General features: G+C 37.2%; 1 protein-coding gene across 8 annotated transcripts in view; it reads right to left on the bottom strand.

The window, feature by feature from the left end:
- The window catches only part of FAM189A1 (family with sequence similarity 189 member A1), a 138,313-nt gene that overhangs the window by 22,699 nt on the left and 91,006 nt on the right, over positions 1-24,608 (bottom strand). For 4 of the 8 annotated variants that reach the window (XM_035335508.1, XM_035335509.1, XM_035335510.1 and 1 more), the window contains 2 exons: positions 12,842-12,949; positions 2,121-2,135 (listed from right to left, as the gene is read on the bottom strand). In XM_035335508.1, coding sequence (XP_035191399.1) covers positions 2,121-2,135; positions 12,842-12,949 — 123 coding nt within the window. The remainder of the gene's footprint in view (positions 1-2,120; positions 2,136-12,841; positions 12,950-24,608) is intronic. The other 4 variants (XM_035335511.1, XM_035335513.1, XM_035335514.1 and 1 more) reach the window with 2 other exon arrangements.

The raw sequence follows: 24,608 nt of genomic DNA, 5'->3' as shown, positions 1-24,608 counted from the left end.
CTGAAGAAAATTGAGATTTTTCTCACATTTCCTTCAAGCCTTGCAGGGAGTTGCGCACAGGTCTATCTCCCGCTCGCACTCCCTGATGGCCCTTCACCTCTCCACCTCCTTGAGCTCCGCCACCAGGCCGAGCAGGCCGTCCACCTGCTCACACCTCACACACGCGGTGTCTCTGCCGCCCTCAGAGGTCAGCAACAGGCTCGGGCTCTCCGTGAATCCAGAGACCTGAACTGCCGCATTTTTGAGCGGGCACTCAGCCTTGGGGGCCACAGACTGTCTAAAAAGAGCTCTCCGCCTCGTGATGACCATGGCGGTTTACCTACAGGTAGGCAGCGGGTAGACGAGCTGTTCTCGTGAGCGGGGCGGAACGCTCTGCCCTGCCTGCGCCAGCTGCTGCCCCTCGGCCTGCTTGCCCTGCCGCGCCGCGGCCTGCTTGCCCGCCCTGCTCGCCGCGCTCCTAGGGGCGGCCTTTGAACGGCCGGGGAGGGGGCGCTGCTGGCCCCGCCGACGCCTCGTCAGCGGCCCCCACGGGGGGCTGCGGGGCCCCGGCGGCTCCCTCGGGTGCGTGGCGCGGCCGCGGTGCCGCCAGAAAGCCCTGCCCGCCTCCATCCCCCGCTCCGCGGCAGCACGCGTCTGCCCCGGCACCGGTCACCTCAGCGAGCATTAAAATAATTTCAAACCGTTCTTAATAAACATTTATCGTTTGGTGCTACAGATACAGCACGTGTATGTTGTATAAATGTTTTAAATACGAATGTAAGATAGATATTTATTCCGTATAAACATCTCACAACCAAAAAGAACATAACCACAATGAACAATGAAAATTAATAATTCTGCAAAGTACTGCCAATATTTGCGACAAGAACCTAATCAGCTTCTAGCACAGCACTGATATCAAGAAGCCATTCTGATACTTTTGGTGTAAAACAAAACAAAACAAAACAAAACAAAAACCTTCTAGCAAAAGCTTAAACTGCTTCAGGGTTAAATATGGACATTCTGCAGATCACAAGCAATCCAGATGCCTTGGGCTGGCTTTACACGGCTCCCACAAAAGGAAGGGAATCAACAGACCATCAAAAAGGACAGAATTCTTCCTTCTTCAGCAAGCTTCTGCTGTCATACCACTGCTCTGGATCTTTAGGTAAGCTGCTCCTTAGCTCTTGCCATTTACAAGTGAGCTAAGAAAATTTACTAAAGGCACAGTTCTCTTTTACACTGGAATAAGGGAATATGTGTGTGAACTGTCATCTCATGATATCATTACTATTTTTAAAAAAACATGATAAAGACTGAAAAAGCAATTTAAAAAATGAAAACATTTATACTAGGGAGATCCAGTAAATAGAAAGTATCTGACTGTCATTTTTCTTGTCAGTTTTATATTTTTCACTATTTCAGAAAAATGTGCCTTGGCACAGTTACTCTGACTTTAGATCACTCCACAAGTGTTGTTGGTGTTTGGTATTTAGAAGGCTGAGTTACATCTTAATTCGACCAAACACACTACAGATGTTGTATTAAACTTCCACTTTTGAAGGAACACAACATAGGGCAGGAAGGACTGATACCAGCTGTTTGGGAAAATGGACCAGTAGCTGCTTACTAGCTGTATCTCTAGAGATATTTTCACGATTATTAAATAAAGAACTTTTACAACTTTACCTTCCCCCAGGCTATTTACACATACTGCCAGGGAACCCAGCATTCGATCTCCTCCACCAGAGAAGAGGTAGCTCAATCTCTTCAGTTCTCAACTTTCCCAGAGCTTGTTTCATTCAGACATATAATGGGCAATAGTCTTAATGCTTTTCAGAACAAGGCAATTAACAGTGAAATTCTACAGTGAACGAAGCATCAGCATATATTTTGTGGGATGTAAGCGACAGAAGGGAGAGGTTTTGCACAGGATAGAGTAGGCTGTGATTCAAGAAGGAACAGACCTAATGTTTAGATGCAGTTCAGCTTAACAGCAGGATCATTTGCATCCCTTTCAAGAACCTTCACTGTGAATACAAGTCATGGCAATGAACTGTGTGACCAATGCTGAAAATGAGTGGCAAAATGGACATGAAAGAAACACGTATTTGGAGGGGTGTTTATAAATGACAGTTTACCTGTGTGATATCATCCTGATGGAAGGCACAGAAATTAAATTGAAAGAGGCTGTAAGAGGGAGACTAGCAGAAAATGAAACAACTGCAAATATAAGGGATTATCAGAAAGAACAGACATCCTTGAGAAAACAGCGGGAAAGCTATTAAGCAGGAATTAAATGATACGTTATTCCGTACTTCCCTATCTCCTCTTCTCTACCAGCCTGCAAAAGTTTCTTCCCACAATAAAATGTATTTTAAAAATCATGAAGAGACAGTCTTGGATGTTGAAGGCTGCCAGGAACCCAGCAAAGACGTAAAGCGAAGTCTCCAAGGGAGACAACGGGAAAAAGGAACAGCAAGAAAATGCAAGCAGCAGACAGAGCTGGACTAGGCAGAGGAACACTGACAAACACTTGCAAGGAAACACACTTTTATTTGTATTACAAAGCAGTTGTTAGTGAATAATCAGTCTCAAAATAGTTGATGGCAATTGAATAGCAATAAGAACTGTGAAACCAAAAATTGGTATGACCTGCTTGGTCACAAGTGTAGACAAGGTCAAGCTACGTTCAAGCGTCATTTCAAAAACTATAGCTCACACTAAGAAACAACTCAGCGTGTCTCCTAGCCAGGCTTTTGGGATTAAACCAGTGATGACTGCAGAAGCAATGGATAGAAAATTATCACAGACAAGGACAAACGGTAAACAGCACCACTGTTAAATACAGTAAATAGTCAACACTTTTTAAAACTTCACATAACTTTACAGTTATCAATAACTACTGTGAATACATTTACTAGGCATAACTTGGTAACCGTGTCTCTGGAATTCCCACATACTCTGCCATTTCTCACCTGGAGCTGCTGGGAACTTTCAGAAAACCAACAGACAATGAAACACAGAACTAGGATTCATGCTGTTCCTTTAGGAAATAGCTCACGTTATGTTTGAGGCTTGGCAGTCAAAATATTACATATGTGCAGGTTTTTTTCCCATCCTTGGACTAAAGATGGCCTTGCTTTCATGCATGCAATATGTCTGATACATAATAGATATAGAAGGCAGCACAGTGCACACACTGCATGTAGAATTGTGTATGTTGAATTCGGCATGCCTAACTGATAGAGCTGGCACTCTGATTCAAACAGCCCTCATTGTTATTTCATACTGAGGACAACTTCATTTGTTACTTGGTTTGCAGTTATGAGGGAAGACAAAAACACGCTATCCAGCTGTGGCAGGGTAAACAGAAGTTGTACAATGCTGCATTTTTGTACCCATTTCAGAGCCTGAATGAAACACAGAAGTTAGCTCTGGCATTAGTAGCAAGTTGTCAGAATCAGAAACGCAAATGTTAGGAACGTATCAGTTCCAGCAGACCTGAAGTAAAAGTTCTTTGAAAATTCATTTATGTTCAGGGGTACATATGCCACGGTAAGGAGAACTCCACACAGCCAGTGACATGGGACTGAATGTCAGTCACCTTCCAGCAAGCTCATAGCCTGCAGCAAGGCATACATGCTGTCATTTCCAAATGAAGAAGGCAGTGCTTCATGGAAAGAGTATACTTCACAGTTCTTAGTTCTTCAAGGTGAAACAAACACCGCTAGGTAGGTAAGAAATAAGTCTATTAAATGCACTCTCTTTTCATTGTCAGACCAAATTTCCAGTTCTTCACTCATAGTTCTTCTGTAAGTTGGCCACTGGAGTGACCAGAATGGTTGTCATTTACTATCTATATTTAGAATATTTTGAGTATATTCAGGTAAAAGCTGACAGAGAATTATCATTACTGAACTGACAAAACAGCAGACAGAACTGTAAATTTCATTCTCTAAAGAAACGGTTACCTGATGTAATACAACGTGGTAAGTCCTTCTACCCCAGATCTGTAAGACTAAGAACTCCTCATCCATATTTCAGGTATGGTTCATCCCCACCAAACCAGAACAAAGACATTTTCTATTCTGTGTACTCTGCAGCTGATCAGCACTGTTAACTCCATGTAAACAACAGTGATCTGCTGCTCAGCAACCATGACATCTCTAAACCAGTAACTGCCATACATGAGTATGCCACTAGTGCTGTAGGGCAACCTTCTTATCGAGACTACTTCCCATACCTGCATGTAATTAACTCTGCCTTCCATATCACATTTAATACATTCACAGTGTAACTTTGAAATAATTCCTTTGGAGACTCCAGTACTTATTATCCTCATTTCAGTCTCTCTCTGACATTTCTAAAATCTTGCCAATTCCTGGGGATAGGAAAAAAATTGCATATAATTAAATATTGGCATGTTATCTGTAATAAAAGCTCTTTGTAAGAATACTTGTCTTCAATTAACTGTTGTCCTCCTCCTGGACAGGTTGCTTTTCTCCTTTTTTAAAATTGTGGAATTAGTATCTCCTGGAGAGAAAGGTAGGTACTAACTGTCTGTAAGAACAGAAGGATCAAGCCAGACTTACAGTCTGTCCCTGAGCTCAAAGGGGAATTGCAATAGAAGGTAAGGATAAGGAAAACATACATTCAAAACGTTGTACTCCATCGTTTCCAGTTGCTGTTTCTCTAACCACCACAAGCCATTACCTCTGGAGTCCCACAGAGACTGGTCTGTGGCAACACAGCTTTCCTGAAGTACTGACTCTGTATTTTAAATATTCTTAAATATTGCATAATCTTATTGTACCCATAGAATCTGGAATAGAGAATGGTGCATTTTCTAAGACTGTCGTAAGTTTTCCTACACCAAAGGTTCCCATTGTGCGTTTTCTTTATTTTTGGTGGGAGCAAGGGGAATTGTTATCTGACTGTATTTACACTCAGGATGTTTCTACGGACATATGTTACCTGCAGCGCGTGGTATTTCTAAAAGCACTGTCTACTGGGCTTCACAGCACTGCTAAGTGAGGCAGTGTGGGAAAAAAAAATAGGTTTTGCTATAATTAAAGTAATAAAAAGTATTTAGTAACTTTTCAGTTACTAAGATCAACTCTCAATTAATTTGAAGCTTCTGCCAGAAGTTTTGTTTTTAATTATTGTTACTATTTCAGTATGATACACCAAGATAAAAAGTTAAACAATGCTAGCAAGATCTTGCTCTCATACTGAGCTGCTTTACTTGAGGTATTTGAGTGATATAATAGAAATATTGAATAAAAAAAATAAGCCAATACAATAGAATTATTCCTTCGAGTAACATATATATATCAAAATATAAATTTAAAATGTTCTGAATTGTTCTGAGATTAATTAATTTGGGATATAAACCAGGAAGAATGTTTGGACTTCTATTTTTTTTTTCTTGCACATTTTTTTCTTCCTCATTTATAAAAGATTTTATTTTAAAAAGGGAATTTAGGTGAAATTTATGTGAAAGGAAATGGTAGTGATTTATAGTGAAAATCTGTCACCATACATAAGTGTTCCTAAACTACAGCACAAACTATACATGGTTTTTAGTAATTGCTTTGCCTACCAGCTACAAATGGGGGACCAGAGGAAATAGTTAAGTGTCCAAATGTCCTGTGTGATGGAACTAAAGATAAGCTTATTAAAAAAACCTCTCATTTACAAAACAATACATGTGTTAGTTCAACACGTCAGATACGATGCTAGCTTTGCCAACACCATTGTGCAGTTTCAAATAATCAGCAGGACAAGTGCAGCATAAACAGCAGAATTCTGACTTTGATATCACCATAGCTACCACTGAATCTGGATTCTAGGTGGTCTCTCTCCTCTCTTGGAACAAAAGTATTTCAAAATAGACAGAGATTGTCTCATTTTTAGCTATCAATGCAAAAAGATTCACCATAGAGAGAAAGCACAATTGAAGAATTCCAGCTGATTAGTTTCCTTCAGAAGACAGATGTCAGAAAGCTTTGAGCTTCACATAAAGGCCCATGCTACTACACAGTGCTAACACACCCAGCTTGTCTGTACACACTCTGAAATCTATATAGTTCAAATATACTTGCTACACTGATTTTTCTATGCTATCATACAAATTTGAGCCAACAGAAATTTCACTTGTTCAATGAACAGAATAGAGCAATAGAGATGATCTATCCTGCTTAAATACAAAGGATCTCAGTAGACCGCTTTGTATCCCCATTTCTTATTAAATTCCAATTTCTTCTTAGATGAAAAACTTCTGCTAACGCTAACATAAGTATAACTACTGGGAGAACTAACGACTGAATGAAATTTTATTTAAGAAATAGTAACAGCAGAAGCTAGTAATATATTTTTCTAAAAACCAAAAACCTTAAAAATGTAAATTTAAAGCTGACGCATTGCTACAACCCTCACGTTAAACTGGAAAATATTGTTTCAATAACAAACAAGTACAGAAAAAGAACATTTAGAGTTGAGGTAATTAATCTATCCTATTGTCCTTTCAGTTGTCACACATTCAAAACCCAGCCAAGAAAATTCATTGTTTTATTTCAGAAACAAATTCAATTGATAGATTTGCAATCTAACCAGCATGAATGGAACTACCTTCTGTTGTTGCATAAGAAAGTTTTAAGTAGAAGAGTATTATAATAGAGTATAAATTTCAACAAATCCAATGAATTAAAGAGCTAATGCTTAGAAGAGAAAAAGCTTTAAACATTCTTGAAAATAAAAAGAAAGGCCTGGACAGCAACTTGAGAGCTCAGTGTAATGTTTGCAATGTTAGTACATATTGATATATGAATGATCAAAACAAACAAACAAAAAAAGAAACAAAAACCTAGTGAGAGGATGTACAGTATCAGAATAAAATAATAAATGGAAGAAATGAAAAAGAGCTGTTTGACTTTAGCTTTACTGCTGTTTCATCTCCCCTCAGAACATTTATTGCTTGTCTTGTCTAATGACTTATATTTTACTCTTAATATCCTGAAATTACATGAAAATTTTCTTTAAAAATGTATAAGTCCTTCATTTAGAAGTTTTTCAACATCCTGAGTTACTATATAACCTTATTCTCTTTCCATAGAGTGATATATAGCAATATAGATATATAGAGAGGTACAGACCTCTCTAAGAAAAGCAAAGCAGGGTCTTACATCCAGACTGGTGGGAGCTTTTTCTCTGATCACTAAGTACAAGTTGACCGCCCATGTGGTGTGACTGCACTGCAGAACTTACATTGAACAGCACGCAAGTAATTTATAAAGTATTTTTCTGTATTAATTTCAGTATTGCATACAGCTTAAGTTATTAATGACACACTGAATTATCATTATGACTGATGGAAACAGTAAGTTACAGTTTGAGTGTGCTGTAGTACAGCACGAGTTGTGTCATTACCTTGTTTCCTTTATAAAATAACAGATCATTTTAGATATCATATAGCACGATGAACAGCACCAGTGATGGTGATAACATCAGAACACACTGAATGGTATCAGTACCTGTACTTCTAGGATAAATACTGTATAAACATATTCAGAATGGAAGAAAGAATGGAGTAGGTGTACCTAAGGCTTTACATTGGCCACACTGGGCACAATTTCTTGTATTTCTTTACCTAGCTGAAGCAGCTACCTTCTGGAGAAAATACCGTGAATTTTTGCAGTTGCCATTCATCTGACAAGACGCAAACTGAAGCTGCCTTAAAGCAACAAATGAAATATCCTGGAAGTGACAGCTTGGTTATTAAGGAATGTTTCTTCACATTTCAGAACACTGACATAATTTGATGTGATTCACATTATCTGCTGGAGGAGTATGTATGCAGAAAGAACAGTTCTGGGAAGCCCTGAAATGGGCTGCAGTCTTAAACTGTCCCAAGTAGCAAAACATGTAACAAATGAAATTTGCACCTGTGAGAAAGGGTAAAGTGGGGTGAAAGATTTGAATTAGTACTTCTTGAATTAGTCAACTCAAAGAAGGAATGACCTAGGAAAATAAGATTTTGTGGCCTGTAATAAAAGCTCAAATCCACAATGGTTCACCTAGTCCTGTGCTATATGCTACATCTGAAATATTCCAGAAACTGAACTGCGTGTATTAAAACAAAAGAACAAACAAAAACCAACCAAACAAAACCAACCAACCAAGTAAACTTAATTGCTTATCCTTTTTTATCCTTTTCAGCTTTTTTTTCTTCCAGGATAAGATCTTGCTGATTACAAGCTAAGATCTTACCACCAGAATTTAGATTTCAACACTTCAAATCAAAGACATCGTTCCCTTTCACAAATTCACATGAAATGCTACTTGTGAAAAAATCAGCAAAATTTTATTCATGAAAACAAATTCTATAAAAACACACTAACAAAGAGGAGCAGTTGCTGAAAGAAGTTGTTATATTTCTTTTTATTACTGGTGACTAGTAAGTACTTAGAGATTTATTTTGGTTTCTGATGCACAGCAAATTTCAGCTTGGTTTCTGACAACACTTTCAACATTTCTACTTTTACGAATTCAAAAGTAAAAACTAAAGGAGACGAAAATGTAGAGCAGTAAAAGTAGTTTGTGATATTTCCAGGAGACACGTGATTGAGAAAACATACTATTACCAGACCTGAAAAAAGAGACTCTCACCAAAGCTGCCTGCTCTATAATTCCTCTTCCTGGCATTATCATTCCCTTATTAGTTATGCAATGTCACTTATTTTTAAGAAATCCTAACTGATATATTATGAAATGATAAGAGACCAGCAGCTGAGTGTTCTGAACAAAGAACACCTGCCAAGTTATATTGACATGAAGAGCCTGAGGGGGAGCTGTGGGGGTTCCGAAACTTCAAACAACACTGATGTATTAATATGGAATGTGACAATAACAGAATCAGAAGATAATGAAGAGATTCAAGCCCTAAACAACAGAGTCTCATTTATACCAGTAGCCAAAGAATTTGGAATCACATTGCTGATAGCCAAAAGTGCTATGTCATCTTCATGCTTATATCCAGCTGTCCTTGGATCAACTGGATCAGTGATTCAACTTCTGCTTAGGACACCTACTCATATACATGACTGCAAATCCTCTTCTTATCTGATTCTTAGACTAGGTCCTCGGGTTAGGTTTCAGATAAAACATATTGATTTAGGAAAGCATGATTTGTACCACATGAATATGTGGTTCTTCACATGTCTTGAAAATGGGAGCAGTTACCTTTTTCTAATGTATTCCTTCTACATTATATGTAAAGCAGTAAATCTATATTGGCAATAACCAATATAGATCGGCTAAATATTGGCAAATAACCAATAAAATGTGCTACAATTAGATAACTTTTAGATTTTGTTACATTAAAGAAAATAAAGTCATATAAAAGAAATAGCTGAGTTGTAGCAGGCTACCTATCCACTGCCTTGCATGGTTGTTATGACATTAAGCAAAACAATCACTTAACTGAAATGCTATATAGCTTTTCTCCACTGAAACAAAAACCTGTAATAATAGATTTCTTCCAAAATGCGTCTTTAAAAAAAAAAAAAAGTCATCAGGCACAGAAACATTATATTCAAAAAACAGAAGTATAATTTGGCAGAGGTCAGTTCCCTTTTTTCTAATCCAGAAGACAGACAACTTTGAAAACTGAATCAACAAAGCATTAAATAATCATCAATACAGCACCAGCAGCAAATAATCCAGGTCCCACTGAATCTCACCTAGTCAGTGCCTGCCTATCTATTTTAACAAAAGGATAATTTACACCCTAAACTTCCTGAATGCTGCTCAAAATGAGAACAGGTAACAAAACATGCATTAAGAAAATGGAGTTTAGAAGGAAAGTGTTCTTACTTGTTAAATTAAGGACCTATAAAGTTTAAATATTATTGGTGCCATTATAAAACATGTACTGAAACACTTTTTTTTTTTTTTTAACCCAGAAACTATCACTAACAGAAGAATAGGATTGGCATAAATCTATGAATTATTGCGTACATTAGATCAAGGTAAACATGAGTTTAATAACATTTAAAAGAACATCCACTAAAAATGGCAGATATCTTTGTATTAGAACAAATCCAAAGAAAAAGATGGGTAATACTGACAGCTTACAAAAAACGAATCAAGTACAGTTATTATGGGTTATGATGTATCATTGAGTATAATTATTTTTGCCAAGGCATTTGACTTGCTATATTAATTCTCTATTTCTTTGATCCCTCACTTGAGGCTTGAACTTTATCTTCAAAGTAATTAAAACAGGTTAGGATATGTGTCACAGTTCACATGGTTAAGAAAGTTCAGGGGAAAAAAAAGGACTGAAACGAAGCAGTCCTTTTAAGGATTGTTAACGATTATTTTCTGCTCGTGCTGCTTAATTCCTGTGAGTCTAACACCTCTAGGTACAGCCTCTGGGGCTGACCATTCAAAACCTGGAGTATTTCAAACCTGGCCAAGGAAGCAAATGCTTGGCTCACACAAGAACTAGTATTTTTTCCCTTAATACTTCAAAGCAAGTATTTGTTCCATGGAATTATTTCAAACAAAACCCTTCAAATTTACTGGAAAATTTAATCTGTGTATACTATTGGACAGCTTTTGTTTATAGCTTTCAGGACATTTTTACTAATAGATGAGCACATCACAAGGTAGCAGTTTCCAATAAAATACCGCCAGTTTTTTTGTGTGTGAATCAGATACTCATTGTATGCAAAAGTTACACAAGAAGGCAGATGATCATGAAACACTGCTGCAGATTTTTGTGAAACTGTATTACATACCAGCTGAATGTTGCAAGGAAATAAAATACCTGAATAGCCTTATATCAGAGAAAAACTAGACAGTATTTCAGGATTGAGTAACTTGCAGAAATTCACGATTCTAACTGGTTAATTTCTGAGATGAATGCTAACACAGCACATGAGCCACAGCGAGTGGCAAGCTAATGACAGCAAGTTTAAAGGCTGTGTAACCTAATGATGTCTGAGGAGGATTTTCCATACTTAATAATGCTGTTGTTGGGTAGAAATTGTATTTTTATAGCTCCTCTTCCGAGAAGAGAGCCAATGCAGCTCTTGAATACAGTAAGAACAGAGTAAAAGAATGAATATAATAAATAAAACCCTGTCTTCTGAAAGGGATGGTATCTCAGTGCTGCAATCTTAAACCTCCAGTGGGATAGAACCTTGCTAAGAGAAGATGTATATCTTGGTGGAAAGTCAAAGAAAAAGTACGCATCAAGGATTTACAAGCAATTAAAAAGGAAGTAAAATCAGATTCCTGGGTGTAGCAAAAGGGAACCAAACATCATGGGACAATAGACTGAAAATAGCAGAAGAAAAAAGAAACCTTCAGGTCAAAGATCAGTTGGTCTAAGTCAGCGTAGCCCCAGGGAAGTTACGCTCACTTAGGCCTGGTTGGAATCTGTCTCAGCAACTTGAAAAAAAAAGAAAGGGAAAAACTTAAGGATAAACAAGAGGCTGAGGCTGAGCATAAAAGAATACATATTTCCCTTCTTCTGTAGAGAGGGAAGAAAATTCTTGTCAAGAGAGCTGAAAGGCTGGGGGAACAGACAACTAAGCAAGAGGACTGAAAGCTGGAAGAACAAAGCATGGGAAGTAAAAATAAACTGATTTAATGGTAGCATGGCCACATCGTAAAGAAACTCTTCTATGGAAGAAGTGAAGAAAGAAGTGGTGCAGAGAAAAATTATGTGCTTTTAATGTATTCCTATTGAGGTTACTACATCTTGTGCATGCCTGTCTGATGTACTTTAGTATCATTCTTGGTTCATTGTCATCTGTACATTCTTCCTCTTTTTAACAAAAAATAAAGTCTAGGTTAAGGTTCTCTGAACACACGATTACACTCACAGATCACTGTAACCCTTACCCTTGTTACATTAGACAGACAGAACTTTGCAGGGGTGGTGATCAGTCTGTCTCCCTGGCATCGCTGCAAAGTTATTTTGTGAGCAACATCTTTAATCAGGGGAATCCTGCAGCAAATATCATGGGGGTTGGGGAGTGCACGAAAAGAAAGAATAACTACAATGGATAAAAGTCCTTTAAGATTTAAAATGCAGCATGTCCTGAGCTGAAATGATTAATTTTGTCAATGCTGTTTGACATCCAGTACGTCTTTAAGCACTGTTTGTAAGTGGCTACAAGTGCGCACAATATGAATGCAGGGTGCGACAAGAAAAGATGCATTTATGTAACATTATTTTATTTTGCCTGACTTGTATTACAACACATTCAGTAATTCCTTCATGTCACAGGCTGAGGATATATTTTAACTAAGTTAAACACAAGTGCTGCTCTGGAGCCAAACATGTTTTCCTTATGGAAAATATTATCATTGGCACAGTGCTGTGAAAAGTTCCACTTTTGAACTCGTAGTTCTCACACTACATAGCTCTCCTACTAAAAAAGTAGTATCTCAAAGCTAAGTAATTGCTGTGGTTAGTGTGCAAACTGAAGATAATATACACACAATGACAGAAAATGGAATGTGCACATATCAACTGAACCTTGTTTATAGCCCTGGTAACAAAGCTAATTTACTCCCAATTGCAAAATCCTGAATATAACTCTCTAAAATAATATGTAAACACCTCTAATGCAGCGGCTATTCATGGTGCATACATCTGTATGCTCTATTTATACAGATGTACACAGACAAAACACACACCCATGTACACACGTTCTAACACTACACAAAGACACACAAATAGGCCTAAGTTTACAAGCAAGGAGTAGGTACAAATGAGCATACGTAGATTAGGAAAATATGTTATGTTGGACAACGTCCTGTGTTGTCACTGAAACGTACTCACCATTTGCAGAAGATCAGAAGAAACCATCTGCATGCAACACATCGCTGTTGCCAAAGCACAGACAATGGTGGAGATGATATTGAGAGCGCATACACTGAACAACAGATCCTGTGAAAAGACATGCATCAGAATATCATCTTTTATCTCAGGGACACAAAGGACAGGAAATATTTTTAGCAATTTGATAATAAACACTGTCACTTGCTATCAATTTCACATGGTCTCAATTAACTGTGTAGAACTCATTCAGCATGTAATACTGTCTTTTAAACCAGCAGCAAACAATCCAGAGACAAACATCTTAAATCAGAGACAAATATCTTTAGGGATGTGGTTTAGTGGTGGACTTGGTAGTGGTATGATGGCTGTACTTGACCTCACGGGACGGGTCTTTTCCAACACAAATGACTCTACGATCTTCCCTTCCCCATCTATCAAACTACATTTGGTATTAGGGATTTCGTCATAAATATTAATACTTCAAGTTTTCCAGCTACTTTGCAAAAGACAAAGTGCTGCTTTCATAGTAGACCCCAAGCTACAGCTCTCACCAGCAAAATACTAAGAAATGCACTTCTGGTTAAAAACAAAGCAAAACAAAAATACACAAAGAAATTTCATTACTTTCAATATTTGAGATCTACCAATTAGGATTATGTGTTAAAAGAATCAATGGAAAATGTAGCACGAAATCTAGAAGTTTATCCTATATCAGATATTCTATGCATCTGAAACATGAGAAAGAAACATATACATTTTTAGGTATGAGAGAAAAGCACTGACTGCATCTGCATGTTTCACCTTGTGCTGACGAAGGAAGTACATGCTGCCACGGTGTTTTTGTTTTAATACATTTTCAAACAGAACAAGTATTCCTATTTACTAAGTAGAATGAGAGAAACATTTTAATTATACGTATAATTAAAAACACACACACAAAAAGTTGTAATTAAAAAACCATCCATTTCTTGCAATGACTGGATTTTTGTTTTCCTTACAAGTAAAGAAAAGGAACAGTGATTCATCCATCCAAGAACAAGATTCATCCATCATGCTGGTAATGTTTCAAAACCACTACAGTCCTTCTACAGCAACTGCCTACCTGCCGTACTTGTGACAACGAGATTGCTCTGTCAGTATTCAGAATAGCCAGTAAAAGTATTTCACAGAGAACATATGAGAAACAACCCCCAAACTGTTAATATACCATGCGTAAAAACACTCTCTCCATAAAAAGCCTTCTAAAGAATCTAAGTTGCAAACTACAGTCCTTTAGAACCAAAAGTTTTAGCTAATCCAGAGGTATAATTTGATAATCTATGCTCAATAATATACTCTGGATCCTAATTTACAACTTTGATATAAAGTATCCCGAAGGCCCTCATACTGCTTCTGTACCTCAGGACAGACTCAACTCTGCCTCTGTCACTCAGCACAGACGTTTCTTTCATCTGTTCCTAAAGATCCCACAGCTCCATCCCGCAATTCCGATGTTTAACCACCTGCAATTACCATCAAAATGTTTTCCTTATGTACAGCCCACAGTAAACAACCACTGCTCTTTTTCTTCCACAGCTTTTGAGAACAGGCCATTACCGCAGTGTGTTACATTTTTAGACTCAGTCATCACACTTAAAGTCTTTCCTTCTTTATTGCAGAACATTAACCCAACTTCTTGAAATACTTGACCAATTTTCTAGGCCTCTGATTATTTTCTTTAATTTCCTCTGGTTCACCTTCAAGCTCCTCCACATTTTTCCTCAAATGCAGAATCCTAAATGGGGCATAACTGAGGTCTTGCAAACGTTGACTCTAAGCGTCAGGATTATCCCTTGTGCTTTATAAACTACACTCGTCCTTACGCATCCTGCGGTGATAACTGAGGGGTACTGCAACAGTAAATTACTGACTTAGCTTCTGTCCACACAGCTCCAGATCCTTCCCTGTAGAACTACTATCCTCTTTGTCCTGCTCCTGGGTAAGGACAGAAGCAAAACCAGAAAGACAAAACTATTTTTATTGGAGAAATGCTACAGAGCAAACCTCATTCTTACTTCTCTGAGTTTAAGATTTTTAAAAGAGGCTATACTAGCTCCCTGCTAAATCTATGCTAAGTAAAGCTCGTTATAGACATGAAAAGGAATAAAACAGCAAACAAAAAAAGAACCTGTACAATTACTTCATAATTACAGAAGAGCACAGACTGCAAGACAAACTGAAAAGCACCAGATGAGAGAAACTATAAAAGCCTGAAACTTCAAAAACACACAGGAGTGGGGCTTTTAAGGTGAATATTTTGGTATTTTACTTCACATCTATTTTGTTATTACTGTTATTAAATCTAAGTTATCACCTAACATACTTGCTGTGTCAAGCAATATATACAAAGCATTAATATTAGATACTAGTCTAGCTCATCTGAAAACTGTTTCTGTGGAAAATTATCAAGCGGCTAGCATCAAAATGGTATGAGGTCACCTACTATAACTCCTCCACTCCTGTAACAGAAGATAAACACTGGACTATTTCCCATCTAAAGAGAGGCAGTTACTTCTTAAAGGATTTTAAGCCCTTTAAACCACAAAATAGTTGTGTATTGGTGGTTAGTGAGAGTTCAACTGAAATATCAAACAGCAACTGTAATAGTAGGAATCAGTAACACTGTATAGTTTATAAAAATAGGGAATACACCAAACCCATTTAACACTACGTGAATAGAGGGAGAAAAAGAATTAGATTTTTTTTTTTTTTTTCCCAAAAAAATCCTTCCTCCTTCACTCTAAATCAAAGAGTAAAGCCAAACTATGCTTTTCATTTTCTGTTTATTTTATCCTTCTCTGCCATTACTTCTGGAAAAATCTTTCCAGACAGCATCAGACTGTTTTAATTTTTATGCATTGCTAACTACTATGAAACAACAGACAAAGTAAGTTGAGTCTGCAAGTACCCTGGGCTGCAGTACTGTCCCAGACTGAACGCTCACATTGATCACAGCTCTGCGGTGGTTTGCGATTTGTCCCTTGCCATGGGTAGCTGAACTCAGTCCGCCTTTCAGCATTGTATTTGTAATGTAGGGATTACTGCCCACTGCAACAACGGCCCTCTTCCCACAGACTCCTTTTCCAGGTCCAGCAGACAACAGCTAGAACACTGCTCCCACTGCAATCTTTCTGGTCAGGAAAGATTCAGTAAGAATGTTTCAAATGTAGCGATGCAAAATTTTTATGTATTTCATGAAGTTCTAAAAAGAGAAGATATCTATCAGCCAAAAATGTATCAAGACAGCAAAGATAAACAAATTCAGAAAAGATTTAAATTTTTAACAGTGAAAGCAATAACAGCAATGACTTTGGTATCCTCGCTATCACTAGGCATTTCTTAAATCAAGAATACTACTTCATTTGATTTTTTTTTCAAAAGTATGTTTTAATTCAGAAAGGATTAAACCCACAAACCAACAAGTAACACTTCCACTGCACCCTCAAACCCAATCCAACCCCCAAACACACATTATTCAGCATCAAGCTATTTACCATCTTCAGGAAATTTCTTCCCTGTGTGCTGTTGAACAGGTAATTAGGTAATCCATAGACTCATTCAGTGCACTATAATAGCGAGTGGGCAAGTAATAGCCTTTCAAAATCTAAAACCCTCTATGGCCAAACACGCTACCCAGAAAGACAGCGTTGGTGCTTGTGCAGATTCCAGCTGGAACATGATGACAATTCAGATGTCCCTTAGGAAATGTCTCTGAAAAGGCAGTAACCACAACAGGGACTAACCTCATTCTCCACAGCACCTGCCACAGATGGCTACATTTATAGCTGTCTCGAGGAGGAAATCTATGTCCAGTACAGGAACCAGGAGATTTAGTGACAGATCTTTGGTTGATTTCTGCAATACCTACACTGACCAGAGAACACAACATTGTCTCATTGTCAATGTTTCTCAGATGGGAAACATAACACATCGTTTTCAGGTATGCACAATGGCAGCAAACTTGAGTAGCTGTTAAATTCACTGAAGCAACTTTTATTAAACAGATTCTGACAAGCCAAATTTTTAAGGAGGGTTGGGTATAGCCTTCTCACCTAAGTGAACTGAGAAGCAGTGTCTACCCAAGAAAAGGAGGTGTGTTGTCCAGGTTAAATGGTGTTATGTGCTGACTGTTTTTTTTGTCTTCCATTAGTAGGATTCTTATGAAACACTGAAAAGAACAGGCTGAACCTTTAAAATGTGGAGGAATCATTGAGATATTTGGAAAAATAAAGGATATAAATGAAAGAAAAAAGACAATAATTGACAAATAATTTGGACAAATTAGCATGAAGTGCAGAAATTCTTCACTCAGAGGTGGTGAGGCCCTGGCACAGGCTGCCCAGGGAAGCTGTCCCATCCCTGGCAGTGCCCAAGGCCAGGCTGGATGGGGCTTTGGGCAGCCTGGGCTGGTGGGAGGTGTCCCTGCCCATGGTGGGGGGTTGGATCTGGGTGGTCTTTAAGGCCCCTTCCAACCCAAACCATTCTGTGATTCTAAGTGCTACCTAAAACAAGAGGCAGAAATTTTGTTTGAACCACTTCTCGGAATAAACGTGGTTTAACTACAGAATTCCATGAAATGTTAGAGAACTCAAGGACATCAACAGAGGCCAAAAAATCGCTGTAAGAGCACTATAACCCTAAAAAGTGAGTTAAACACACCTATTTATCACCAACTAAGGTGTTACAGACTGATCTGGCAGATTCTTTTAAATATTTAATCAACTGGCTTTGAAAAGCTAATTCTGTGTGCATGCTCTTTTCTTCTACTGCATTTTCTTCAGCGCAATAGCTAAACACTATCTAGTTAAAACCAAATGCTAATGAATAATGCCATAATGTGAGTATAGAATAGCCTGTTTTTGTTCTATCTTACATGCCAAAAAGAAACAAATCTTTCAAACCTTTGCTTGAGATTAACTTGAACATTCCTCCAATGTGAAAGTAGTTAGGTCTATTAATAGAGCTAGCAGAAGTATTTCAGCCAAAAATGCCATTTTGACATTGCACGTATATTTCACTTCATTTTGGCAAGAAACCAAGCTGGAGCTCCCCACCAGATCTAATATGTAGTGATATATCATAGAAGTATTTACGTTTGGGAAGGCTGAACAGAAACGGAAGAGAGATTCCTCCTGTCCTCCCTCTCATATACACACATTAATTCTAATTAAGCTGAAATACCTCCCCTTTGGGGTTACATCTACTTGTTAAACTGGAAGAGCTTGTGAAGTATACTGCTAGTAGTTTGCAGAAAAGCTGAATTTTCTAAACTGGCTTAAAGAAAGTTACTCTATTCAAAATTTAACCAACATCAGCATTGTTTTCCCCATGCCACCATAGAATATCTACACCCAACAAGCAGCTTAGCTACAAGAAAAGTTTATGTGCATCAAGAGCAGTGAGAAGTTAGGTTTTCTGGTGCTTTCAGGTACACAAGCAGGCATTGCTGGCTATACAAATAGAATATGTCTATCTACAGTATGTGTCTTTCATTCTTTGCATGTTTCCAGAATTATGGGTAGGTAAAATGACTCAGGTGACAGGCTCTGTGAGCTGCAAATGAAAAATCCTGACGTGCTTTCTATCTGGAAGCCCTCCGTATCTGAGCAGGCGGAAGCCACAGTTTGTATTGCTGCTTTCCCTCGAGCGCTGCCAATAGTTATGCAAAATCCAATCACACCATAACAAACAAAATGACAGCTTAATATTTTGCAGTGTCATTCTTTTAAAATCCTTAACCATGGCCCTGGAAAGGGATCCCTGATGCCTTTTTTTGGACATTTTACATGCTATTTGAGCATTCAAAACATGTTTAGTTTTCTCCAGTGCAATCGCTTTTAGACGTTAGCTGATGAATGTAAGCTGCCTAAGCTATAATCTTTGCAATTAAGTCTAATTTACAGACTACGTTAGTGACTACATTGCCCCACCAAGAAATGCAGAAAATAACAATGTTGCTATCTCATAAACCTTCAAAAACTGTTAAGTTTAGAGAAAACACACTCAAACTCAACTTTTAAAAATGCTTTTTCTTTTACACTCTATATAATCATCTCTAGTAAATTTGCTCATATCTTTTGAAAAGAGAGCTAATGAACTGTCAGGCACCCAAAACAGGTACCCACCATATTCCCCCCAAAAGGCTTCACAACTCCTTTTGTCCAGGCCAAACATGAAATTTAGCAATTAGGACAATTTTTTATAGGCATTAACACTGAAAATAAATACAATATATTGCAATCTTGTGTCAAGGCCTTCTAGGTTTCATTTGGCATCTAAAAGAGCAGGTGAGTTTTCTGTTATCTCAGTCCTACATATGGGTCACGTTATCTCACGTTCACTGCTGGAAGGGAAAGGAACAACCTATTTTCACACTGATGCTGCCAAGGTCTGAGCTAAAAATGGCATCAGCAGTCACTCACATACATGATTTGTCAGACGTTATATGCCTACTTACAGGTATCTTTAGGCATTTAAGAAAAGAATTCACATTGGTGGCTACATTTCACAGAGCATGTTTTATCTCCATCATACAGAGTACACCTAAATGTTCTCCCACTGTGGATTACAAAGTAGAGAAAGCTACTTCCCTTCAGTGGGAGACATGTACAAGTACTCTTGTTCACAGAAATTATACTATCCAAAAAAAAAGTGCTGAAGTTCTGACAATTTGATTAGTCACAGACTGCTTTGCAACAAGAGCAAGCAGTGACCTTTATGAATGCAACCTCAGAAAGCAATTGCTGATAATTCTGACACTACATTCTAGTATCCCAAAGGCAGTTCCAGGGGAAACAAACACCCAAACAGAACAACAACAACAGAAACAATACAGCATTACCTTCCTAGCATTTATTATAAAGGATTTACACTTAAATTTCTCATTACTGAACACCTAAGAAGCAGATGATTCCTCTTAAAAACATCTCTATCAAAAAATGAAATGAGGAGGGAACTGATTTGGATGTTGATGCATAGCATTTTGGTGTAGTTGATATCCACAGGGTCATACACACTTCAGTTGATACAACAGAAAAGAACCCAATATCATAGCTTTGTTAATAATATTCCAGGGCAAAAACCAGACTACAATAAGAAGCAAACACAGAAAAAGTTAATTTTTAAAGTAAGAGTCCTTTTAGAGTTGGTAATCTCCTACTGTGATCAACATGGGAGAAGGCTTTAAATTCTACAGACTGAATGACCGAATACAAAAAGCCTTCTGAACCAAGGCTGACTCAGAGAAGTTTACTCAAATCCTTTCAGTTATATCTGTGTGCTAAGGATTCCTAAGTGGTCTCCATAAGATGGAATCAGTGAGATCAGACCACACAAAAAACATTTATGAAACTTCAGTGCCTTACACTGTTAAGCCTCTTCCCCTTCCCTTTCACCACCTCCAGGCACACAAAATCTTCAGTCTTCATTGCCACGTCTTTGCCTTTTTCCCATATCCCTTTCCATCACCAGTTTGCAAGTGACTGCTGAGATAAGAAAATGGCAGGGATTTTTTGTGATTCATGAGTGACTGAAGGCAAAGGAAGAGACAGTGGCAAAAGTGATTGTCTCTCAGATTTTATCAAAATGAAGATTAACAGTAGGTAATGATTCAGATAAACTAAAAAAAGAAAAAGAAAAAGAAAAAGAAAAAGAAAAATGAAAAACGAAAAGCAAACTACACTCAGCAGTGCCAGAAGATATCTATTTCCTTTTTTTGCTGTAGTACTAGGAAGAAAACCTACATTTTCAAGTCTATTATTTTTCAGAAAAATTACTACATAAAAATGCAAGTTCTCTAAATCTTAGACTTTGCATAAAGCTGATGGAATACATCAGAATAGGAGTTGTATTCCAATACCCGAGTATATTTTTAGATTTGAACTTTGATTTGAAATATTTTTTATTATTTTCTAGTCCAAAAATATCATTTCAGGACATAATTCAATGAGAACATCATACAAAAAAGAATATACAGCAACGCACTGAAAAAGCAATTTGCCCTAAGAACTCATTTTTTTTTGTTTGTTTTCTATTTAACTGCTGGATGATAAGACAGTCAGTTAATATTAAACTGGAACAGGGAAAAAATGGTGATTGATTTATCACTTAGATAACTCAACTGTAGAAACAATCATTTAACAAAGCAATTTCGAACAGCTGTTAACACACACAATTACCCAACAGAAGCAAAGAAAATCTCTTGCTTGAGATAGAATCCAAAAGGAAAAAAAATGGCAATGACATGAGCCCCACATTACTGATGGGAGAGGTGGGGGAACTGAGTCATTTATAATCAAAGAACACTCACAGCAAGTGTATTGTTGAAACAGCTGAAATATTTCCCTTTAAAATGTAATTTGTACCTCCTATCACAACAAATACAAAGTAAAACTGGAATGCAACCATTTTGCTCCAATGGTGAATGACATCCATATCTTAGAAAACAAAGTTATAACTGATTTTCTCTCTACTAACTACTGGTTGCCTTCCAGAACCAGATGTAGAGAAGCCATTTTAATCAATCACAGCTGCAATCAGGCTGTAATACATGTAATAATACATTTATTGAACATTAAGAACAAAACATCAATGCAACTTTTTAGGCCTGGAAGGGAAATACCACTTGACTGACAGCAATCTGCATACAAATCTGGTCAGTAAGTTAAATTTCTAAATAACTTTGCTTCCATACATACAACATCTCCAAACTCAGGGCAATAAAAAAGCAGTAAGATGCACTAACCTTTTGAATGAGTGCTCCACCTTGGCTGTGTACACTTTATTCATCAAATGCATAATACAGCCAGTCATAAAAGACAAAGTTTCACTGAAACTTCCTTTTGATATGCAACTACCTAGCACAAACCACTGTTTTTAGGGGCTTGTCATGAAGCCAAGTGATGTTGATCACACCAAAGGACTATAGCATAAACCCAGTATACTTCAGCAGAATTTAATTGTTATTTGGGAAAATAACCAATTGCCTTGCTTAATCCATCTCCTTTTAATAAACTTTTGCAGGAGCTCCGTAATTCCTCTTATATACCCATTAAATACAGAATAAATGTCAAGTAAATCCAAACAAGAACCTCTGGATGCCTTCACAACTCAACTCAACTGCAGACTTTGGTAAATATTTTATCAATCCCTTGCCTCTTCATCATATCATAGCAATGAACTGTACTTTCAATTATGTGCATGAATACCAAACCAGGGAATTTAACATTCAAAATGCAAATGTATCACACAGACGAAGCACTATTACCACAAAGTACTTGTTCTTTCTGTCAGATATTATATGGGAAGTTATCCAGCCGTGCTGCTTATAGATAATTAAGAACCTGTATTTAAATCTATCTAGCTGTAGAAGGAAAAAAAATAACAGCTTTTTGTACCCACTTATTTCTTTCTCTCCATGCTTATTTACAGCATTTAAAATAGTATTATTCTTTGTGAACTGAGTTACTCGTGCCCACATTACAAAAAATCTGTTATATAGCACAAAGCCAGTACTGGTTAAGCGTTCTAACCTGTACAACAGTATTGAACTGGAAACTTCCTATTGAACTTTACAAAACACTCCCATTTTGCTGGCCCAAAAGATCGTTTTCCTGTGGAAGTAAAAGGTTGGTAGTTTTGGAGGCTCTTATGTCCCATGAACTTTCGAGAGCTTGGTCAATAAACCAAGGAGTAAAACCAGTTTGCCCATACCTAAGAAGTACACTTTGTAATCAGTAGTCCTGAACACATGGATCTTAACACCTACACTGATCAAAGGCTAAAACCAACTTTACTTCTGCAATTCTTTGAAGATGATTTCTTTTCTCCTTGATTGACTTCAATTATGGTGCTTCATTTCTTCTACCACTATAACCTGAAAAGAGATAATGAGCAGGAAAGCTTCTTCATCCATGAAATTAGCCTGTGTGTACCTCTCTTATTTGTAAATTCGAGGACAACAATTCCTTTAACTCAAATCATAACTTCAGTAGTTCTAGCTGGATATGTTTGAAAAACAGTAGGAAAAATAGCTGCTCTAAGACTAGGAAGACAGTCTTTACTTACAAAGAATCAATTCAGAACCATGAATGAAAATCATTCACATGCACATTAAACTATAAATGAAGAAATGGCCAATGCTTCATGAAATAGATTGATGGTATTAAGGTATCATATTGTTACTACTTTGCATGAGTATAAAGTATTTACTGTATTTTTAGAAAACAGTGCACAGCTACTTAAAAATAAACTCAAAAACGTCTGTGCTGCTTGGCAAGGAGTTTGCATAACCTTCATCAACTCAGGTATCTACGTTAAAGGCAGTACTGGTGATTTATTAGGGAGATACTACTGAAAGACTAAGGTTCCATAAATTAATCAAGCAAACAATAAACAGATTTCAGCCATTCAAAAAAGGCAGCTTTTCAGCTGTGAGAGAAGTTCACAACATATTCACTCATTTACTAAGCTAGGAACAGAAATATGCATGAAGAAGGAAAAATAGGAGTAGACTGTCTATTACACAATTGTTATTTACGGCTTGTGAATACTTGTCGCTCCACTATTCAACATACAAAGCAAACACTGAATTGCTCTATTTTTGATAGATTTTTATACCTACTATTATTATTACTACACCCTGAGCATACTGAGCATTTTCATTTACCTGTTAAAGAACTTGAAACAACTCCAGCATTTAAAAAAATCTTATCGCAGAGGAAATTATTTATTCTCCACTGAGCTTTACCCAATTTCAAATAGATTAGAAAGACTTCTAGGGAAGTCATTTTGCTTCAGTTCAGCAAAATTAAATAGCTTGCATTTGGTCATAAAGGGAATCAGAGGAGCATCAAAGAGGATAAGCCTGTTCTCCCAACTTGGAAGAATATTTTAGGAGTCATCCTCCTCTGTCATGAAAGTGAAAGCATGCTGTTCTGAATGGCAAAAAATTAAACATATGGCTAGGCTTGGTCAGCAGAAAATGCAGTAAAAATAAATTTAGATTCAAAGATGACAAAACATTCACATGGAAAACTGCAAGAACCCTAAGTTACATAAATCTCTAATAATGCTGCTAATGAATGCAATCAGTACCCTTAAAAGGATGTTTACTATTTATATTGTACTTCAATTTCAGCAGTTCTGAAACAAATATTTGTGCTGAAAATAGAGGTGGAAACAGCTTTTCCCTAGCCTGCATAGTCAAAACCCCATACTACAGATGTACTTAAGTAAAATAAGAAGTAAATATTTATGTAGAATCATAATTTAGCATATACGACTGCATGTCTTCTGGGCTGTGTAAGCTGTTAAAGTAATTAAAAATACCCTAATAAATCATTACAACACCAAAGTCGCCCAACATTCTGCTCTTACATGCAAGTATCATGCAGTAATAATACATTACAATGATTCCATCTTCTATGCCTACCTTCATCCTCTCAAAGCAAAAACTTAAGAAGATAAGCTTTGTTGCTTGCATGCTTTTAATAAGTCCAAGATATTTTCAGTTTGAAAGGACAGAATAATTTCCACAGATGAAGGCTTGCAGGAAAATTCAGTCTCATACTGAAAAGCTTGCACCTAGTTTTAGCTGATTCTAATCTAAAATTCAGAATTATGTGATTGTTCTTTGGTAAAATAATATTCAGCAGGATAATACCGTGTAATTAATGTTACAAGAAAAACTCACTTCCCCAAAATTCTGCTTACAAACCAACAGATGGTC

Source organism: Oxyura jamaicensis, chromosome 10 (genome assembly GCF_011077185.1).
Source record: "Oxyura jamaicensis isolate SHBP4307 breed ruddy duck chromosome 10, BPBGC_Ojam_1.0, whole genome shotgun sequence".
NCBI classification, from domain to species: Eukaryota; Metazoa; Chordata; class Aves; order Anseriformes; family Anatidae; genus Oxyura; species Oxyura jamaicensis.
The sequence above is the reverse complement of the archived record's forward strand: the minus strand, read 5'-3'. Positions and strand labels throughout refer to the sequence as shown.